The sequence below is a fragment of the Porites lutea genome, chromosome 3, assembly GCF_958299795.1.
Source record: "Porites lutea chromosome 3, jaPorLute2.1, whole genome shotgun sequence".
Classification (NCBI taxonomy): Eukaryota; Metazoa; Cnidaria; class Anthozoa; order Scleractinia; family Poritidae; genus Porites; species Porites lutea.
Window position 1 is genome coordinate 1,565,221 of NC_133203.1, and position 17,143 is coordinate 1,582,363.

General features: G+C 39.8%; 2 protein-coding genes across 2 annotated transcripts; both read left to right on the forward strand.

The window, feature by feature from the left end:
• The first annotated feature begins 691 nt into the window (after positions 1-691).
• LOC140929256 (uncharacterized) lies at positions 692-7,263 on the forward strand. Its single transcript, XM_073379060.1, has 8 exons — positions 692-780; positions 1,159-1,246; positions 2,831-2,932; positions 3,680-3,739; positions 4,532-4,615; positions 4,979-5,026; positions 5,394-5,456; positions 5,923-7,263. The coding sequence occupies exons 2-8, from the start codon at positions 1,159-1,161 to the stop codon at positions 6,603-6,605; spliced, it is 1,128 nt and encodes a 375-aa protein (XP_073235161.1). The 5' UTR covers positions 692-780; the 3' UTR covers positions 6,606-7,263.
• Positions 7,264-10,187: 2,924 nt separating this feature from the next.
• On the forward strand, positions 10,188-15,338 carry LOC140929257 (uncharacterized). The gene is made up of 7 exons (XM_073379061.1): positions 10,188-10,312; positions 10,959-11,059; positions 11,608-11,628; positions 12,724-12,849; positions 13,256-13,312; positions 14,083-14,148; positions 14,660-15,338. Exons 2-7 carry the CDS (start codon positions 10,969-10,971, stop codon positions 15,112-15,114), a joined length of 816 nt encoding a protein of 271 aa, XP_073235162.1. The 5' UTR covers positions 10,188-10,312; positions 10,959-10,968; the 3' UTR covers positions 15,115-15,338.
• Positions 15,339-17,143: the final 1,805 nt, after the last annotated feature.

Sequence of the window (17,143 nt, forward strand, 5' to 3'; positions counted from 1 at the left end):
GGCAGTTCGTTGTTAGCTGGGAGCGATACTTCGTTAAGATTCAGATTCATAATTGGAGATTGACTTTGCACCACCACGGGAATGCTCCTCCCTCTTTGTTCAATCAATAAAGAGTTCATTCGCTGAAATTGAATTGGTGGTCATGCGTTACGCGAACCCCTGCAGAAATACGGCATATAGTGTTTTAGAAGGCGCTACCTACCCTGTGATATTTGCAAACGCAAACCAGATTACCTGATAGGAATGGAGCCCTCCTTTATCGTTTTCATTTTTATAGATTAAGAATCACACGTCAAATTTCAAATTCTTAGGGTATAACTGCCATGCAACGTGTGTGACAGGCTCTTTATGGGTAATTCTTTAATTTCATTAGCTTTTATTTAAATGGCCACCCTGAAAAATTTTGACTGCGCTCTTAAAAGTTAGAAAAATAACCTCAGTTTGAAACTTGACCTAGATAGAGAAATCAATTTAAAATCGAACTTAAAATGAAAGTCACCAATAATGTGGGAAGTGCTAGAAAGCGAGAGTGCCCATCGCTCAAGGTTTCAAGGGCTGCACCGTTAACACTAATTTAAAAAATCCTTGCTTTTCAATAGTTAAATGGACAGTGCGACACCAGTTCACTGAAACAAAGAGAATCTTTTTATTACCAAGAACAAAGAGTCTTGAATTATTTATAACTAAACTCGAAGAAAGCATCACTGAAAAGATAATCATAACCTATTGGTGGTGTTGTTACGAAGAAGATTTTTGGAGGAAAAACGTGAAAAATATACGGTACGTCTGGAATGTTTTACAGATATCGATTCAAAGTATACGCAAATTTAAAATTTTGACCTAACTAAATGAAGTTTATGTGCATATGTTTGGTTGCGTTTCGATTATTGTATTCTTCACGCTCTTAGAATACCCTCACATCTTCCAATAACTGTAGTTAAATTAACCTTATCTACTGCTTCTGATTTTAGGGACGTATTTTTAGATCCTAGAATGTAAAATTTCAAGTTCACGAAAATTTGTAGAAAGTTGTTCTATAGAAATTTTGGTTCGAAGAAAGTGAGGTTATACAGCGAGGTTAGAGGAGTCGTTCAGCTTTCAAACACTTTTGATATGAGTTATCACATTTCATTAGTTATGTTCTCTTCATTTTGACAGATGAACCAGACATTGTTGACAATAGGACTACTTTTTACTGTAGTCTTGCTTTTCACGACATGGACAGAAGCAAAAGGAAAACATCACCGTAAGTCGAAATTTAATTTGGATACTGATTAAAGTGAAACCTCGATATAACCCGAAGTTCCGGGGGACTGGCAAAATTTGTTCGCTATAACGAGGTTTTGTTAAATCGAATTTCTTTTATTTTCATATATTTTCACCATAACTGGGGTGAAGAAAATCGTTCGTTATACCTAAAATCATGGACAAAAGTCCTTGGGACAGTCAGAACGTAACTTCAATTCTATGTCGCAAAAAGCAGTGCTGTCTTTTTACAAATTCATGTAACCTCCCCCCTCCCCACCCAATACAATGTTGAAAGATCAAAGAAATTGTGCCTTGACGGTTTCAACACTGTCCGTGGGGTGGGGGGAGGGGGTAGGGACGTACAGTGTTAGTAGCGCGCGGATACAATTTCGAGTGTTTGTTAAAAAGCGTCTGAACTGTACAACTGTCCCAAGACTTTCGTCCATGATTGTAGGACTTCTTTATACAGTAGTGGTTTGTTATATCGAGATTCCACTGTACTACACAAACAAAATAATCCCATTAAAGCAAAACAAAAGCCAAACTATTGCGGCTTTTGAAAAGCTGTTTGTAACCTTAGCTTTAATGTAACTTTGCAGTGATTTACATGATCATGTTGTGATTTACTGAATCGTGTGAACTGCGTAACCACGCCTTCTTGAGCTTCGATTAGCACTGTCAAGTAGCAATGCAAATCGCAAATAAAATATGGTTCACCGATCACGGTTGTCATTGCTTTCGAAAAGAAATTTTTGGCAATAATTACATGTCCTTCAAGTTACATTTAAATTATTTATTTTTTTCCAGGTGCTTTTGTTTGCAAAAGGTGCCTCATTGAAGCTGTTTTGAGAACCACTGCACATATTAAACTGATTCTGCGGTGTCAAAGCAAACATTTTCTAACGTCGTTTAACCATCTTGTAATGGATTTTTTTTCAGTTTCTTTGACAAAATTGTTTTTTCTTACTTAACTATTTCTATTTCCAAACATTTTTGAAAATAAGAAAACAAAACGCAGCTGAAAACAGAAACTTATTTTTATTGATAGAATTTCTTTTCCTAGTATAATCGCATACAGTTTTTTTCTACAATTACGAGACTTTTAAGATCAGGCTATTCGTAAGTTTGTGTCTCGGCTTTCTTGTAACAAAAAAATAAAATCTCAATAAACTTTGCTTCACAAAATGCCGAAGACATGGACGCTAAAAATTGGATTTGTTTAAGCCTCGTTTGCGTTACCAGTGTAAAACACTTTGTGAAAGGTTTGAACCCAGGAGTCATTTCAAAAGTAGGCTGAGTTTTGTAACTCCGTTTACTTTCCCTTGGCCTGGCGTGATCTATTTCTCCAGCAGAGATGTTTTTGATGCTAAAAGTAAAAAACTGTTTATCATTATGCATGTCTAACTTGAACTATCCTTTCTATCAATGCTAATAAGTCAAAAGAATCTTTTTTTAATACTTTGGGATAAAATAATGCAGCAGAGCAATGCGAATGAACATTACTTGCTCAGAGTATGTTCTCTAATTGTCTCTCAAAAACGTTTTAATTAAAGCAAAGGTCACAAATCTTATTCCACAACAGGGCACAAGCATCTCAAGAACTTTCTTCGACACAAGGCGGCAAAACACGAACGAGAAAAGAAAGTAGAAGAAACACCAGAAGACATACAATTAGTGAAGTCAGGTAGATACTAATACGATATCAAAGCTCTTTTTAAAAAGTACATAGAACTACATGTATAAAATGAAATTGTAATATATTCAACATGGCAAAAGACGCTCCTCGTATATATTGGCACAAGTCTCTTGTATTAAAGATATAAGTTGCAAGGAGTAACCTAGCCTCCCATGCAGACATTCTTTTGGCTCGATCGACACGCGATCCTCCCCAAGGAACGTCGGCTGAAACGAGCGGTTAAAAACATAGACCAATCACAGCACACTTCCAGGTCTATGAAATGCACTTTGGACTTTGCGAAAGTTGGTGATAGACTCCGAAAAGTAAAAAAAAAAGGTCCTCCTAAAAGGAAAAGCCTTTAAAGACTTACAATCCTGGACTAAAGTCCTTGGGACAGTAATGCAGTAATCACAATTTTCTGTAAACTTTGAGTACCCTTATTAAACAGTTCATCCTTTTCGAAATTTTGTTTCAGTTCTCCCTCTTGTCACCCTACACAATAATGAAACTCGGAAAAAAAAATTCTGGATGCACGCGTCCAACGTTGTTTGTGCGGAGGGGGGGGGGGGGGGGGGGCGTTGAGCATGTGTGAGTTAAAAAAGAGCTCCACAAATACAAAAGTGTCCCAAGAGCCAAGAGTTATGTCCATGATTGTAGATCTGTGTTTGGTTTCAGATTAAGATTTCAGCTTACCTCGTCTGTCACCTTGACAGGGCACTTATCCTGCCATCATTTTTAATTTTATTTGTACAGAAGATGACCTAAGCGGAAGTGGTCTTGACTTCGTAGCTGAACCGGAAGTGGATATGAAAGGTATAAAAATTACTTGACAAAAGTGCTGAGTCGCTGATACTCAGCCAACAGTTCAGTTTCCAATTTAAATTGGCCAAGCGTTAATAGGGAGCTTAAGCAACGGCAAAGACGACGGAGGCAGTGAAATTGCCGTCCAGTCAAACTTTATCTCGTCTATTTGGACCTTCCCAATTTGTCAACTGTAATGCGATTTCTCCTAAAGTTTAATTTTTAACGACTTTATCCAGGTTCTAAAAGGGTAAAGAAAATTCGTTATCGTAGAAGGTTTCACGTCGTAGTCGTGCAGCGGGCGTCAAAGAAATGTACTAAAAAGCATTATGTAGTTGCAGAGCTATTGCTTTGCTCCCAATTGTTTTTTGACGTTCTCGTTTTCGTCGTGGCTACTTAAGCTCCCTAATCTACGAACCTGGCCAAAAGGGTTTGGGACACTTCCTTTTCTCTCCTCTTCTGGTAGAAAATTTGAGAGTATGCGGCAATTCACAGTTACAAATACTGCTCGCTTTGCGTAAGTTTTCCCCTTGCCGTCCCCACCCCCCTCCTTAACAAAGTTGAATTTCATGCACTTCCCCAATTTTTTTAAAACTAGTGTTTATAACTTGTGACTCTCAATTTTCAATGTCCGGGGCCGGGGAAGGGGAGTTATTGAAAAGGCACAGATTACATGTACACATGACTAAGTGTCTCAAACGTTTCGACCATATTAATCATAACGGGATCTTAATTAATTTAGTTAAAAGTCATAACTTATCAGAATTAGCCTTGATTTATCAGAATATGTTGCCAAACCCACAGAAGAGAAAACGAAGGAAGAAAGAGAGAAAGCTAAAGACCATGTCGCACATATAAGACCAAAGAAAAAGAAAATTCACCATGAAGGTACTAATTTAATGTTTCCTATGCTTGATAGAAAAACAGGCACCATTTCAACCGAAAAAAGCGGATTTTTAATGGTCCTGTCGTCCTCCAGTCTGGATGTGATGATATTATTGAATAGCCAAAACGTTCGCTTCTTTACAGTTGTAGCCTGTTCAAGTAAAGGGAACCCCGATCGGCTTTTTTTTTAGGCCTTTTTTCTTTCGCTCGCCTGCTGACCGTTGTTCTTGATGAACACTACTTGTTCACGAGAAAAAGGGACAATTTAGGATCGATATCCTTGGTCACTACGGTTGCTTGCTCAACTTTGGCAGTATCATTTGTCAAATGACTTACATACTCTCTAATCAATTGATCTATAAACAGATGATGACGATCAAGGATCCCTCAGAGACCTTTTGGACTCAAGCATAGGTAAAAAAGACGTAAAATCATATTTTCATTGGTATTCTATCCCCCTGTACGTTCCTTTTTTAATGGAGAAAAAAGGTGAAAATTTCAACTGAATGGTCAATCTCTAGCATTTTCTCACGGATGTCTCATAGAACCACGCAACAAAGGATTATTATAGTGACAATGAACAAGGTCACAATTTAACATGTTAGGTAGATTCAATTGATTACTTTATTCAGAATTTTATCCAGAGACTCAAACGTTTCATTAGAATTGTTCAGTGTACATATAAAGCATAGTGCTAAAGAGGAAAGCACTGCTCAGTATCTAGTTTTCCTTTAGGAGCAAACTTCACTGTTCATAAATCGGATTAATTTATTTTTCTTAGAAAACCTCGCTAAAGCTGGCAAAGCGATTCAAGCTATTTTAGATGCTACAGGAACAAGGAGGGGTAAGATTTTTACTATAGTATTAGTGTTGCTTTTAATTGTTCGTTCAGAACAGTTCTGTGTCACACTTCAAAAATAGTAGGGTTTTATGACCAGTCTTACTCTCCAATGAGCTCTCTAAACAAGTGTGGGAAATCTGTCTCTTGTCTTTGTTTGCATGGTTCGCGAAAGTGAAATAATTCAGTGCCTTAACTTGCATACGAATTGTCAAATTCGTCCCCAAGGCTTTTTTCTTAGAAAATGGAAGGGATGACAAACGGAAAAGCCCTTGTGACGAGGATGGCGCACTGGCCGGTTGATCTCGAGTTTGTCCCCATCCACCGTTCTTGCCATCAAGGGGAACACTTTTTCTCTTCACCTTTTGGTTTGTTTATATTTTCTTTTAAATAAACAAAGTAATTATTTTATAAAACAAATCGGAGTCTTAATCTAAGAACTGATTTAAGATTTTGACCATTTGGATCCAAGTTAGTCAAACCTGCGCTGGTTCCTGCCCAGATGTCTGTGCTCCAGGCTGCCAATCAACATGCTGCAACACTCCACCATCTAGTCCCATGTCTCAGGTAGCAGGTCAAGTCCCCTATCCTTCCTCTTACCAACAACAGTCACCCTACGGATACCCGCAACAGCAACAGTACCCTCAGATGCCACAACCACAGTATCTTCCAATGCCACAGATGGCCCAACCACAGCAGCTAGCCCCATACCCTCAGCAACCTAGAGCTGGACAATGTCCTCAGCAATGTTCTGCAGCACCTTGTCCCAGCGCCTGTCCTTCGACTTGCTGCAGTTCACAGCCCCAGTACCAACCACAGGCTGCAGGCGGCATGATGAGTGCACCGCAGTACCTTGAATTACCTCCAGCTACACCTAAACCAAATATCACGCAGTCTTCAAGCTGCGCCTCGCCGTGCTCACAGTCATGCGCTCCTGCTTGTCAACCAAGTTGCTGTTCTGGATCAATGGGCATGCCCATGGGAATGCCGTTTCCACAGCAACAACCTATGATGCCTGTCATGCCCCAGATGCCCCCAACGCCTCCGATGCAACAACAGCAAGCATGTCCACAAGCCTGTCAACCAGCTGCACCTGGTGGATGTGCACCACAGGCTCAATGCCCCCAGCGCTGCTGTCAAAACAGACGAAGATAAATCACAGTAAACAATAAACATGACTACCATATTAGCGACGTCTCTGAAAACAAAATTGTTATTTTATCACCTTAACTGTTACATGTTCCACGTCGATCAAACATTTTCTATTGCCATGTTTATTCATGTAGAGTTTAAAATACTCATTATATAAAATACACCATACGTCAAGTTTGAAATTACTCCTACCTTGAACGGGTGTAAAGAAACTACGAAATGAGAATTTTCACTTTCTAAAAGCGCACGATTTGAGCCACTAAATAGCTATTAACTTAGGACAAAACGTTAAAACAATGAGCATTTGTGAAAATCGCCAAAATACTGATGCAAATAGTGGTAATAAGTTAATAAAAGACATAAGTTCTTGGATCAAATACTCATCAAATTGTTTAGTTCAAAATAAGTTTTGTCTGTTTGTATCTTTTTATCATTATCTTTATTTATTCATCATAATCATGTATAGCTAGCAAAGTGGTTTCGTTGATTTAGTGTTCCATATATTTGAAATAGTATATGAGCATTACATTCCACACTTGAAATGAAAATTTCATTATCGTCAGTTATCGAACAATGATCAAAGAATTGAAAGTAGAAATATGTATAGGAGACAACAAACTGATAACTTTGTTTTTCAATAAAAAAAATAGTTTTCCCTCTATTTTTTTAATTTTGTTTTGTGAATATGGCAACTCCTAATGCGAGCTGTACAAGGGTCTTTTAAGCCCGAGAGGAGGAATTCCCAGAACGTTCCACACTGATCTCCATCTTTGCCCCATGTAAGGGAATCCAGATTCCGGACACCGGGAAATTTTTGGTTGGTGCCGGCATCCAGGACAATTTTGCTCGTGGAATCCGGAATCGTGGGCTTTGGAATCCGAAATACCTGTCAATCAATCCGTAAACCCACTAACGATTGGAATCTTGTACCTGGAATCCGAAATTCAAAGCGTGGAATCCAGAATCCCAGACTGTCTTGCATTCCCTTACATGGGGTGATCCATCCACTTCCTTAAAGAATTAATTGAGAGAAATTTTGATTAAAATATCAAAATATTTTCCCAGTGTAATTCTCCTGTAAGCCTTTCTCGTATAACCTGCGATCATGCCCTCCCTATATCTCTATATGATGGCGGATTACATGACGTATGGAGAGAGTAAAGAGAAAATAGATGTTAATCACTCTTTCAACGAATAAAGATATGGCGACAGGTTGAAAAAATAATTCTGCACAGTTGTAGCGTCCCACGCAGACGTTCTTAGGGGTTCGTCACGCGCGTTCCTGCCCCACGAACGTCTGCTGAACTGAAAGATAAATTCCTTTCCCACTGTTCGCAAATATAGGCTGGAGATCACATGCAGATTATCGAAGATCCAATCGGCGGTGTTGAAGTCAAAGTGTTGACAAGCCAAACACATACGTACAAGTTCCGCAGAGTGTAGTACGTGACCAAAGATTTTTTGCTCCTGGCAAGATTATAGGAGATAAGCGTTGGCTTTTTGTATATTTCTCTCTCTGTAAAGGCTGGATTAGATGTCATTTGCTCGTAAAGTTGTTCTTTGGGTGATGCAACGGCGGGCTTACCTTGTAAGACTGAACTGTTTGGTAGTAAAGGCGACTTCCGTTCAGCAAATTTAACCTCCGAGGTAATATTTTTCAACGAGATTCTGAGAAACCATTAGGTAGCCATTAGTACGAACGCTTGTGAGTTAACTGAAGGTTAAGGTCTTCACCTTTCATGAGACCTTTCTGATCTTTTCTGGAGCTATAAAGTCAAGCGCGAAATTTCTCAAGGTCCAAAGTGCATTTCCCAGATCTGGAAGTCTACTGTGATTGAAATACGTTTTTTTCCGCTCAAGTCCGCAGACGTTCGTGGGGCAGGAACGCGTGTCCAACCCCTAAGAACGTCTGCGTGGGAGGCTAGCACAGTTGAACTCTTTAGTGTTTAGCAAATGCAAGCTTCGAGTTCCGATGAATCAATTTCATCGACAATTCTACCTATTTGTCACAATGCATTAATCTCTATTGAAAGGTACTCGATTGGGTGAAACCTGCTTAAATTAGTACATTAACTAACTGGTGTACTGACCGTCCGTTATTGACAAAAGACTGGCCAACAGAACTAATACGCTTGTTGGTTTCATGGCCGACAGTCTAACTAAATAACAGAGTGGATATCTGTCTGTCTAATTGACTCACTAGCCCATTAGCGGATTGACCTACCGACGAACGTATCAATCTACTCACCACCTGACTGTCTGACTGACTGATTGATTGACTGACTGACTGACTGACTGACTGACTTACTTACTGACTGACGGACGACTTACTGATTGACTGACTGACTGACTGACTGACTGGCTAATTGCTAGCCGACAGATCAAACAACCTGGTCCAACTGACTGGCCGTCCGACAGCTGACTTTATAACTTACTGACTTGCTCACTGAATGACAATGTTAAACAAAGCGACTGACCGAGCGACCGAACGACCGATCGACTGACGCACTACAATAGTTTTTTAAAAATAACAGCAGCAGTAAATATGGAGGTTGGAAATCGTTTAACGTACGCCCTGTCTCCCTTTGAGATAACCTTTCCCAGAAATTTAATGTATTTCATTTATTTCTATACCGTAAAATCCCGAAAATAAGCCCCGGGGCTTATATGTTTCAAAGGCCCTTTTTGAGGGGCTTATTTTTGGAGGGGCTTATATTCGGAGTGGCTTATCTATGGAGGGAAATTTGCGTCTCAAAATCGTTTGGTCTAGCCTTATAGTTGGAAGGAATTTTACCGTCTTCGCTTTGTTTTACTTTGTATTTGAGGGCAATTTTCCAAGTACAAGCCCCCGGGGGGCTTATATTTGGAGGGGCGATTTAACGGAGGGTTTTTTTGCGTTACGAGTTTGGGGGGCTTATATTTCGAGGGGCTTATACATGGAGGGGCATATATTCGGAATTTTACGGTCACCCTATGTGACTGCTATTAAGAACAACAATATTTGCTATTGATATTGCCATTATTGTATTGTAACTTGTTATGATTTTGCAAATAAAGCGTGTTGTTACTGTTGTTGCCATTGCCATTAACCTCGAATCCATGCAATCACGCTCGACCCAGCTTTTACTCTGACAAAAGTAATTGATGTTAGTCACGTGGTTAATTCGATAACACTTCTATCATAAAAACACCAGTTCTAATCGACAGGTATCAATCTCGCGTTTTTTGGCCGGACCTTTCAGCGTTTATTTTGACGAACGGTCCTCTCGACGTCAAGAGATTATACAGTTTTGGCCCCTCTTTTTTTATTTTAGATATGTTTCTTTCTCGATGTCCAAGTATCCACTTGGACATGATTCGCGAAGCTAGAAACGAAATTTTGAGGGCTTGAAACTAAGTCTCTCCACATAAACGAAACCTTGGCTTACAAAAGACTAAATAAAAAAATCTTCATTGCTGTTTTTAAAAGACATCCTCGGAGAGATTTTGATCGCAGAACAAGTAAAAGATCACGCCTGTGTTCGATAAATTACCTTATCGAGAATGACTCACAACATCAGTGCGCATGCGTTGTTTACTAAGACCGGAGCAAGGTTAGGAACAAGTACCAGCCGAAAGAGTTAATAATTCAGCGAATAAGGGACATTTTTCGCTAGTGAGATTTCTTTAACAGCCCTCTCCTCTTTGCTGCTCGAGACCAAAAGAGGAAGGTATTGTATATCACTATAGATGCCTTTATTTTTTGTATGTATTAATTTGACGAACGAGGTATACCATCTTATGAAGCCATGGGGTCTGATATAATGAGACAAAGAAGCAAACGGTTAAGTGATCCGTCACATAAATATTCGTATAAATGAAAATATAACGTTGAAAACCTCGTTTAGCAGACTTCATAGTATTGAAAAAACCTTGTTCGGTCTTTTTCTCCCTACAAGAAAAATGGAGATGAATGAACTGAAATCTTCGCGTAAAGTGTTCTTAGGTTGTAACTTTTATCTTAAGTCTAGTAAGTGAGAACATCAACTAGCTATGACCTGTTGCATATTGCGACTTTATTTTTAATATGACTATGCCTCTGTATCTTCTAACTATTTCAATCTTAGAAAGTTTGTCTTGAAGTCTGTAGTAATAACAAGGGAATATTTTTTCATTTAAACCTGCGTAAATAATGGTTAACTGAATGTTATCGTTGTGAATTCTTTTTATTCTCAATACCTGCTTACATGAAACAATAGCTACACAGTGAAGAGAAGATACAGATGATCACCTTGGAGATCTTAGGGATATACAGCATTTTTCCATTACGTTTGATTTTAATAATTTCTTATGACAATTTTTCCTTATTTACCCCAGGGTAAGAAATATGCAATTTAAATACACGAGCTGCGCGCTTTTAGTCGTGCTCCTCTGCATTTCATTCACAAGCCATCTTGTACGAGCAAGAAGTTTAAAAGGTGGGTGTTTATTATTAAGGCTATTTTCACACTATACGGTATATATAGTATGAAGACCTATCCGATATGTGACGCTCCACTTTCGAGTTCAAGGCGACGCAGCCTCGCTTCGTTACCGAAATCGCGCCGAAATCAGCGTTCTTATGTGTCCGGCATTCTTATGCCCTGTCCGGTATGGTTTTCATTCCAGAGCAGAAGCTTTCTGGTATAGAGTGAACATTTCCTGAGGGTTGCGCAATAAGCACCGTCTAAGAATTTGAACTTTAATCAAAGGAGTGATTAACTTTTTATCATGGCAAACGCTATCATCTACGTAGAAATTTCCCTTACCTATAGAAGCACATAACCTTGTACCACTTGTGTATCATCTAATCGCAACAGCTTTAAAAGTGTTACGCGAGTCATATTTTTGCCGTGTAACCTGAATTATGTCTAAAACACGTCATTAAAAACTTTTCAGCAAACTACAAAAAATGGTGGTGCTAAATATCTAACTCCAAAAAAATTTGGGAATTTTTCTAACATAGTTTTTTTTTTTCCTTGGGTAGATTTAGCAAGTATTTCAAAAGGTAAGATTATTTTGTTTTCTGCTTTTCAAATACAAATAATAGTAAGAAAGTGAAAAATAAAATATGATCAAACCAATGGGAGTAACAAAGTCAAAGTTAACGACAGTAATCGCTAGAGATGATAAGGTTGATTACCAGGAGATAATAGACGAAGTTTTATACGTTGCTCTTACCGAAGGTCCAACCCTCCTACCCTGTTATAAACCCTATTTAGATTTTCACTGAAAGGTACTCCGTACACCTTCCAATGGAAAATGGTATCCCTTTCCTACTTTGTGTGAATATACCGAGTCATTTTCAACTTATATACAGCCATGAGAGGCCTCTTTTCGAAATATTTTAGTTAAAGGAAAGAGGGGTTACAACGTGCAGCACTTCTCCATCAGCCCAAATTAGGAGCTTATCACGTGAATACTATAGAGAGGTATAAAAGAGTAGGCTTTTGCAGATTATAAGGAGCCCATAACCCGGAGGGGGTACCTCCCTTGTGTCCAGGCAACGGCGTTTTTACTGACCAGTTTATTTTGAGATCGATTTTCCCGCAAATTTTAAATATCAAAAAAGTCTTACAAATCAGTCATAATTTCTGGAGACTAGATAAAAGCACTTTCTGCTGTTTTGATAGCATTTACTTCCTCTTTTTGAAATTACCGTAGTATGGATGCGCACGCATACCGAACGGTGCTTCCATTTTCGCAGGAAAAAGTGCTCAAAATAACCTAATCTGTGAAAACGCTGTTGCGTGGGCGAAGTATCCGTCACGTCAGAAACGAGACAGAAAATGGGCCGTATAACTTTCGCAAAGACTTCTAGGACTGTTACTGGAGACAGGAAAATTAAATAGCCCATGATCGATATATTAAAATTCTGACTTTCTAGTCATTTTTCTATATTTGGTTTGGTTTTCTTTGTGCTCAAGTCTCTTCGGGGAAATGCGAAACAACAGAGTCGTGAAAGAAAGACAACTTGGCCTAGTTTCCTTGTCGACTTTTTTAAAGTACCAATGGGAGCTGCACGATTCGTGGGTGGGGGGGGGGGGGGGAGGGGGTGTATGGGCTCCTACCCAAGTACACCTGTATTTTTTCTTTTCTTTAGAAGAAGATAATGACCTAGAATCAAAAGATGAGATCGACAGCGACAGCACTGACTTAACAGACGATGATTCAGATGAAGCTACAGATACAGCCGTTGATACAGATGATGCAGACAGCGAGGATTCTGGTAAGACAATATTCAGAATGCACCGTGTGATTCTTTTACTTCCCTTTCGCGCCATATAGGGAAATACAAGACAGTCTACTTATTGGATCTCGGATTCCAAGCCGTGGATTCCGGATTCCAGCCAAGTACAGATCTTTGTCAGCGGAACTTGGATTCCATTCGTTACTGGAATTCCGGATTCCTAAAGCAGCATTCTGGAGCCAAAACCTTGCATTCCGTATTTCAAAAGCAAAAATTTCCAAGATTCCGGAATCCAGATTCCAGTAAATGGAGCGATCAGTTTTCTTTCACGGTATCACGGAGAACTTCACAACTTTTGGAAAAAACATTTTTGCATTTCCCTTTTAGGCTGCTGAATGCTTTTGCTAAGTTGATTTGTTAATATTTTTGCTCCTTTTTATTGCAGGGAGTAATATAGAGGCTACAAAGAGGGGAAAGCTTGCCAAAGATTACTACTTCGAAGGTATGTAAACTGGACAAAAAAATTAGATTTATATAAAATCTGCTCGGGACAAATATAAGGCAAAAAAGTGCAAGTTAGGAGGAAGCTAGGGGTATATGGTAAATCGAGTTGGTAAATACCGCATTTTTCCCTAATTTAGAGCCTCGAGTTTACCAACAAGCTTTTAAGGTGGCTCATAATGGCGCGGTGGCATTTTCACCATTTCTATTTTGATCGATCAACTTTTTCAATTGATGCTACAGTAATAGCAGCAAATAAATGCAGTTTCTGGTGAATACATCAGCACCATTTTTATATAAAAAGTTACTATAGCAACGAAGTAGCCTTTTTATCTCGCCCCTGCATCTTAGTGAGGAAGTTCGTCCCTCAACTTTTTTCTCACAGAATTGAAACCAACATGTCAAGGTTTAGTAGTTTAATTTCACCACACGCTGTTTAAACTTGATCTAGTTAAGTGTTCATTTCATTCGAGGCGTGCTGACATTGCTCCACCGAGGCCCACGTGTTCATCGTCTTCATCCGATTGCGAGCCATTTTCTCTCAGCCTTTTGCTCGGATTCTTGTCTGCTTTGTCCTTTCCCATTTTTGGTTATATCAGTTTATAGGCTTCCATGACAGGTACGTTAAAAAACGTTTAGAACAGCATGTTTGGAGGAGCTCGCAGAACCTCGTCCTACCTGTACGAGGCCCACTGTGACTGTTCATAATGAGAAGATTTCTACGGAGTGGGTCCACAGCCCCTTACATTTTCGAACAATTTTAATAATCAGATGAAGCTGCATCCGGAAGTGGAGGCGAAAGCGGAAGTGGAGAAGAAGCAGCAAAACCACCACCAGGTAAGTCGCTTAGATTGTTCTCCAGTTGCCATGCAGTCAGCCTGCGAGCAAGCTCTCATTCAGGAGACGTTGTAAAAAGTCACTCCTCAGTGGCACGCAAAGGGCATTCAAGAACAAGGGTCGGGGGATAGAGTCCTTTGCTCAGTCTTGTCTTGTCTTGTACAGTCTTGTCTCGTCGCTTCGCTCGCCACTAAAATAATGATATTACAATGAATATTTTGGCTGTAGAGCGTAAGGCTTTGAGGGCAGCACATGTTAATGAAAACGTCCGTCAAACCACAATGGCTGATGACAAACTATTCCTTGAATGGAAAAAAATTGCCTTGTAGCTATCATATACCACGCAGCCAAGACTGATGCCGAACTGATTTCTAATGTTGTTGTATTAGTGAAAGTGAATTTTAAAGAAGACATTTCTCTTAATATTCAAATTTCGAGAAATAAATTTTGCTATTTAGTGATTTTTATGCATTTTATTTATTTATTCATAATGTTGTCGTTTTTTATTCAGCTGAGCCTCTGTGTAAGCCACCTTGTGTCCTTCGGCCAGGCCCGGAGCACTGGGTACCACGTCCTCGATACGAACCTGGCCCTGCCATCCCCCCTCCCCCTCTTGAGCCACCCCCACCCCCTCCTCCCTGCCCTCCAATGTGCATGCAAACATGCGCTCCTACATGTGATCCAAGCTGCTGCCAAGCTCCAATGGCCTTACCACCTCCCCCTCCGGTTCAAGCTTGCCAACCATCATGTGCACCAACCTGCTGTCCGCCACCACCACCCCCACCAGTTCAAACTTGTCAACCATCATGTGCACCCACCTGTTGTCCAGAACCACCACCTCCTCCCCCTCCACCTCCGCCTCCGCCTCCTCCCCCTCCCCCACCGCCTATGATTTGTCCTCCTACGTGTGCCCCTCCAACGTGCGCTCAGAACTGCCCTCCAATTTGCTGCAAGCGAGGAGATTAGATGAACGTTTAAGAATTCCATCAATTAAACAAGCAAGCAGGTCACGATGAAAGATATGGAGCAAGATGAAGCAAAAGTTGAATTCTTTTTATCTGATTTAACGGTCTGCAAAAGGACATTTCTGTACATACGGTTTAAACAGCTATTGCTTGGTATCCGAGATGGTCTTCCAACGATGTAATTATTACATTGTTTATTTCAATAAAGTGCTGTAGGTTACTGAATTTTGTGGTCTTAAAAAAAGATCGAACCTCACAACCCTTAGTACACCATAGGGTAATGCCCGGGGGGGGTTACTTGTGTTAATTTTTGCTGAGTGTGTGCCGCTGGCCTCTCAGAACCCCTACACTATTATAGTCTATTTTGTGGCCATATGATAGACCCCATCCCAAAGACCCCACTTTGGGAAAAAAGTAATTTTCACAATCCCCAATTAGCCACTTTCTGATTATGCATCTACCTTATAAAGCCTTTTAACTTGGTCATCCTGAAATGAACTGACACATTTGTAAAACTTCATGTTAATGAGGTGTAAATCTTTCTATTTTTAAATCCCAACATACCTGAATTTTCTCACCCCCAAAATCGTGAAAATGTGCGACCACATTCTAGTAACTCATAAAAAGATGCAACCCCACAATAGTCAATCCAGTTGTGAAAATGCGACCCCATCCAGCGGCACATATTCATTAGCTACTACTAGAAAGTCCTCCTCCCAAAGGGTAATGCCCTTGGCCGGGCAACTGAAAATGGTTCATTTCTGCCATCCTGCACTGCTTGCTGTACCTGATCCTCACAAGCTGAGGGAAAAACCTTGAGGATAAGATGGACGAACCCAACAAAAAAACTTTAAATGTAGTCGATTAATAATATCATAGGTGGTGTTTGAGTCATATGAAAACCTCTGTAAACCCCAATACAAGTCAACTGGGCCTAGAGTTAATTTTTGATACAAACGCCTGTTCACCTTATTTTAGTATTATTTTTAAACTATAAGTTTTTAAACAGCTCTCTGCTGATCATTTCTTTGGACCATTTCACAATTGCGTCTGATCTGTATGGGTGGCTCGCCTTCATTGTAATCGCCCATACAGATCTGTAGGTCGTATTTTATCTAGTACATAAACTTTACATTGCTAATAATCCAACGCATGATATTCACTTGGACCTGTAGTTCCGATATTTCCTTATTACACTAAGGTGCTGTATTTTCCCGTGAGCTGCTGTTGTTAGGTTACGGAGTTTCAATCGCCTCCCTTTCAATACAAACATCAAAATGAGGATAATTTACATACAAATATTTAGACATCTAAGACATCCTGGATTTTCAAATTGTTTATCTCGTGATTGCCCAGGAGGAAAAATATTTCCTGTAGCAGAAGGCGTTTTCCAAGTTTTTGAAAATTTGATGGGAAGTGGCCTTGCAAGAGATCTGTGGCATCAATAAACATGGCCGCCGTCCAATCTATGGAAACTTCAGATTCATTGAAATATTGTTGAATTTTGCAAGCTCGTGGGTTAAGTTATCCTACAATCGTAACTTAATTTGCTGCCTTGCCTCTGAACAAGCTAGATATTTTTTTGGAAAATAAAACGAAAAACCTCGCTTTTCCCATGTCAGTTACGACGTCATATCATAATGATCATTATCATAATCATCATATATCATAATCGTCATATCATATCTAAGGCATAAATGAACAGCCACAAAAATGAAGAGATTCTGGCTTAAAATCACTCGTGTCTTAAAATCAAACATCTAGCCTGCACCACAGACGAAACTAAACTTTGGGTTAAGTCTGTCTGCGAAACAGTACCGAAATTCTTGTTCTGGGCTCCCGCCTGTGCACCAGGATTTGAGTACGCGCCATGATTGGACTGTTGAAAAAGCCATTGTCGATTTGCCAATCACGTTGAGAGGAAATTCGAAACGCATTTCCGGTAATTCCTTGAGTCGGTTGGGGGCCGAGAACAAGCATCTCGGCGTTGCTTCGCAGACGTTACTAACGGGAGTTAGATCACGTCTGCT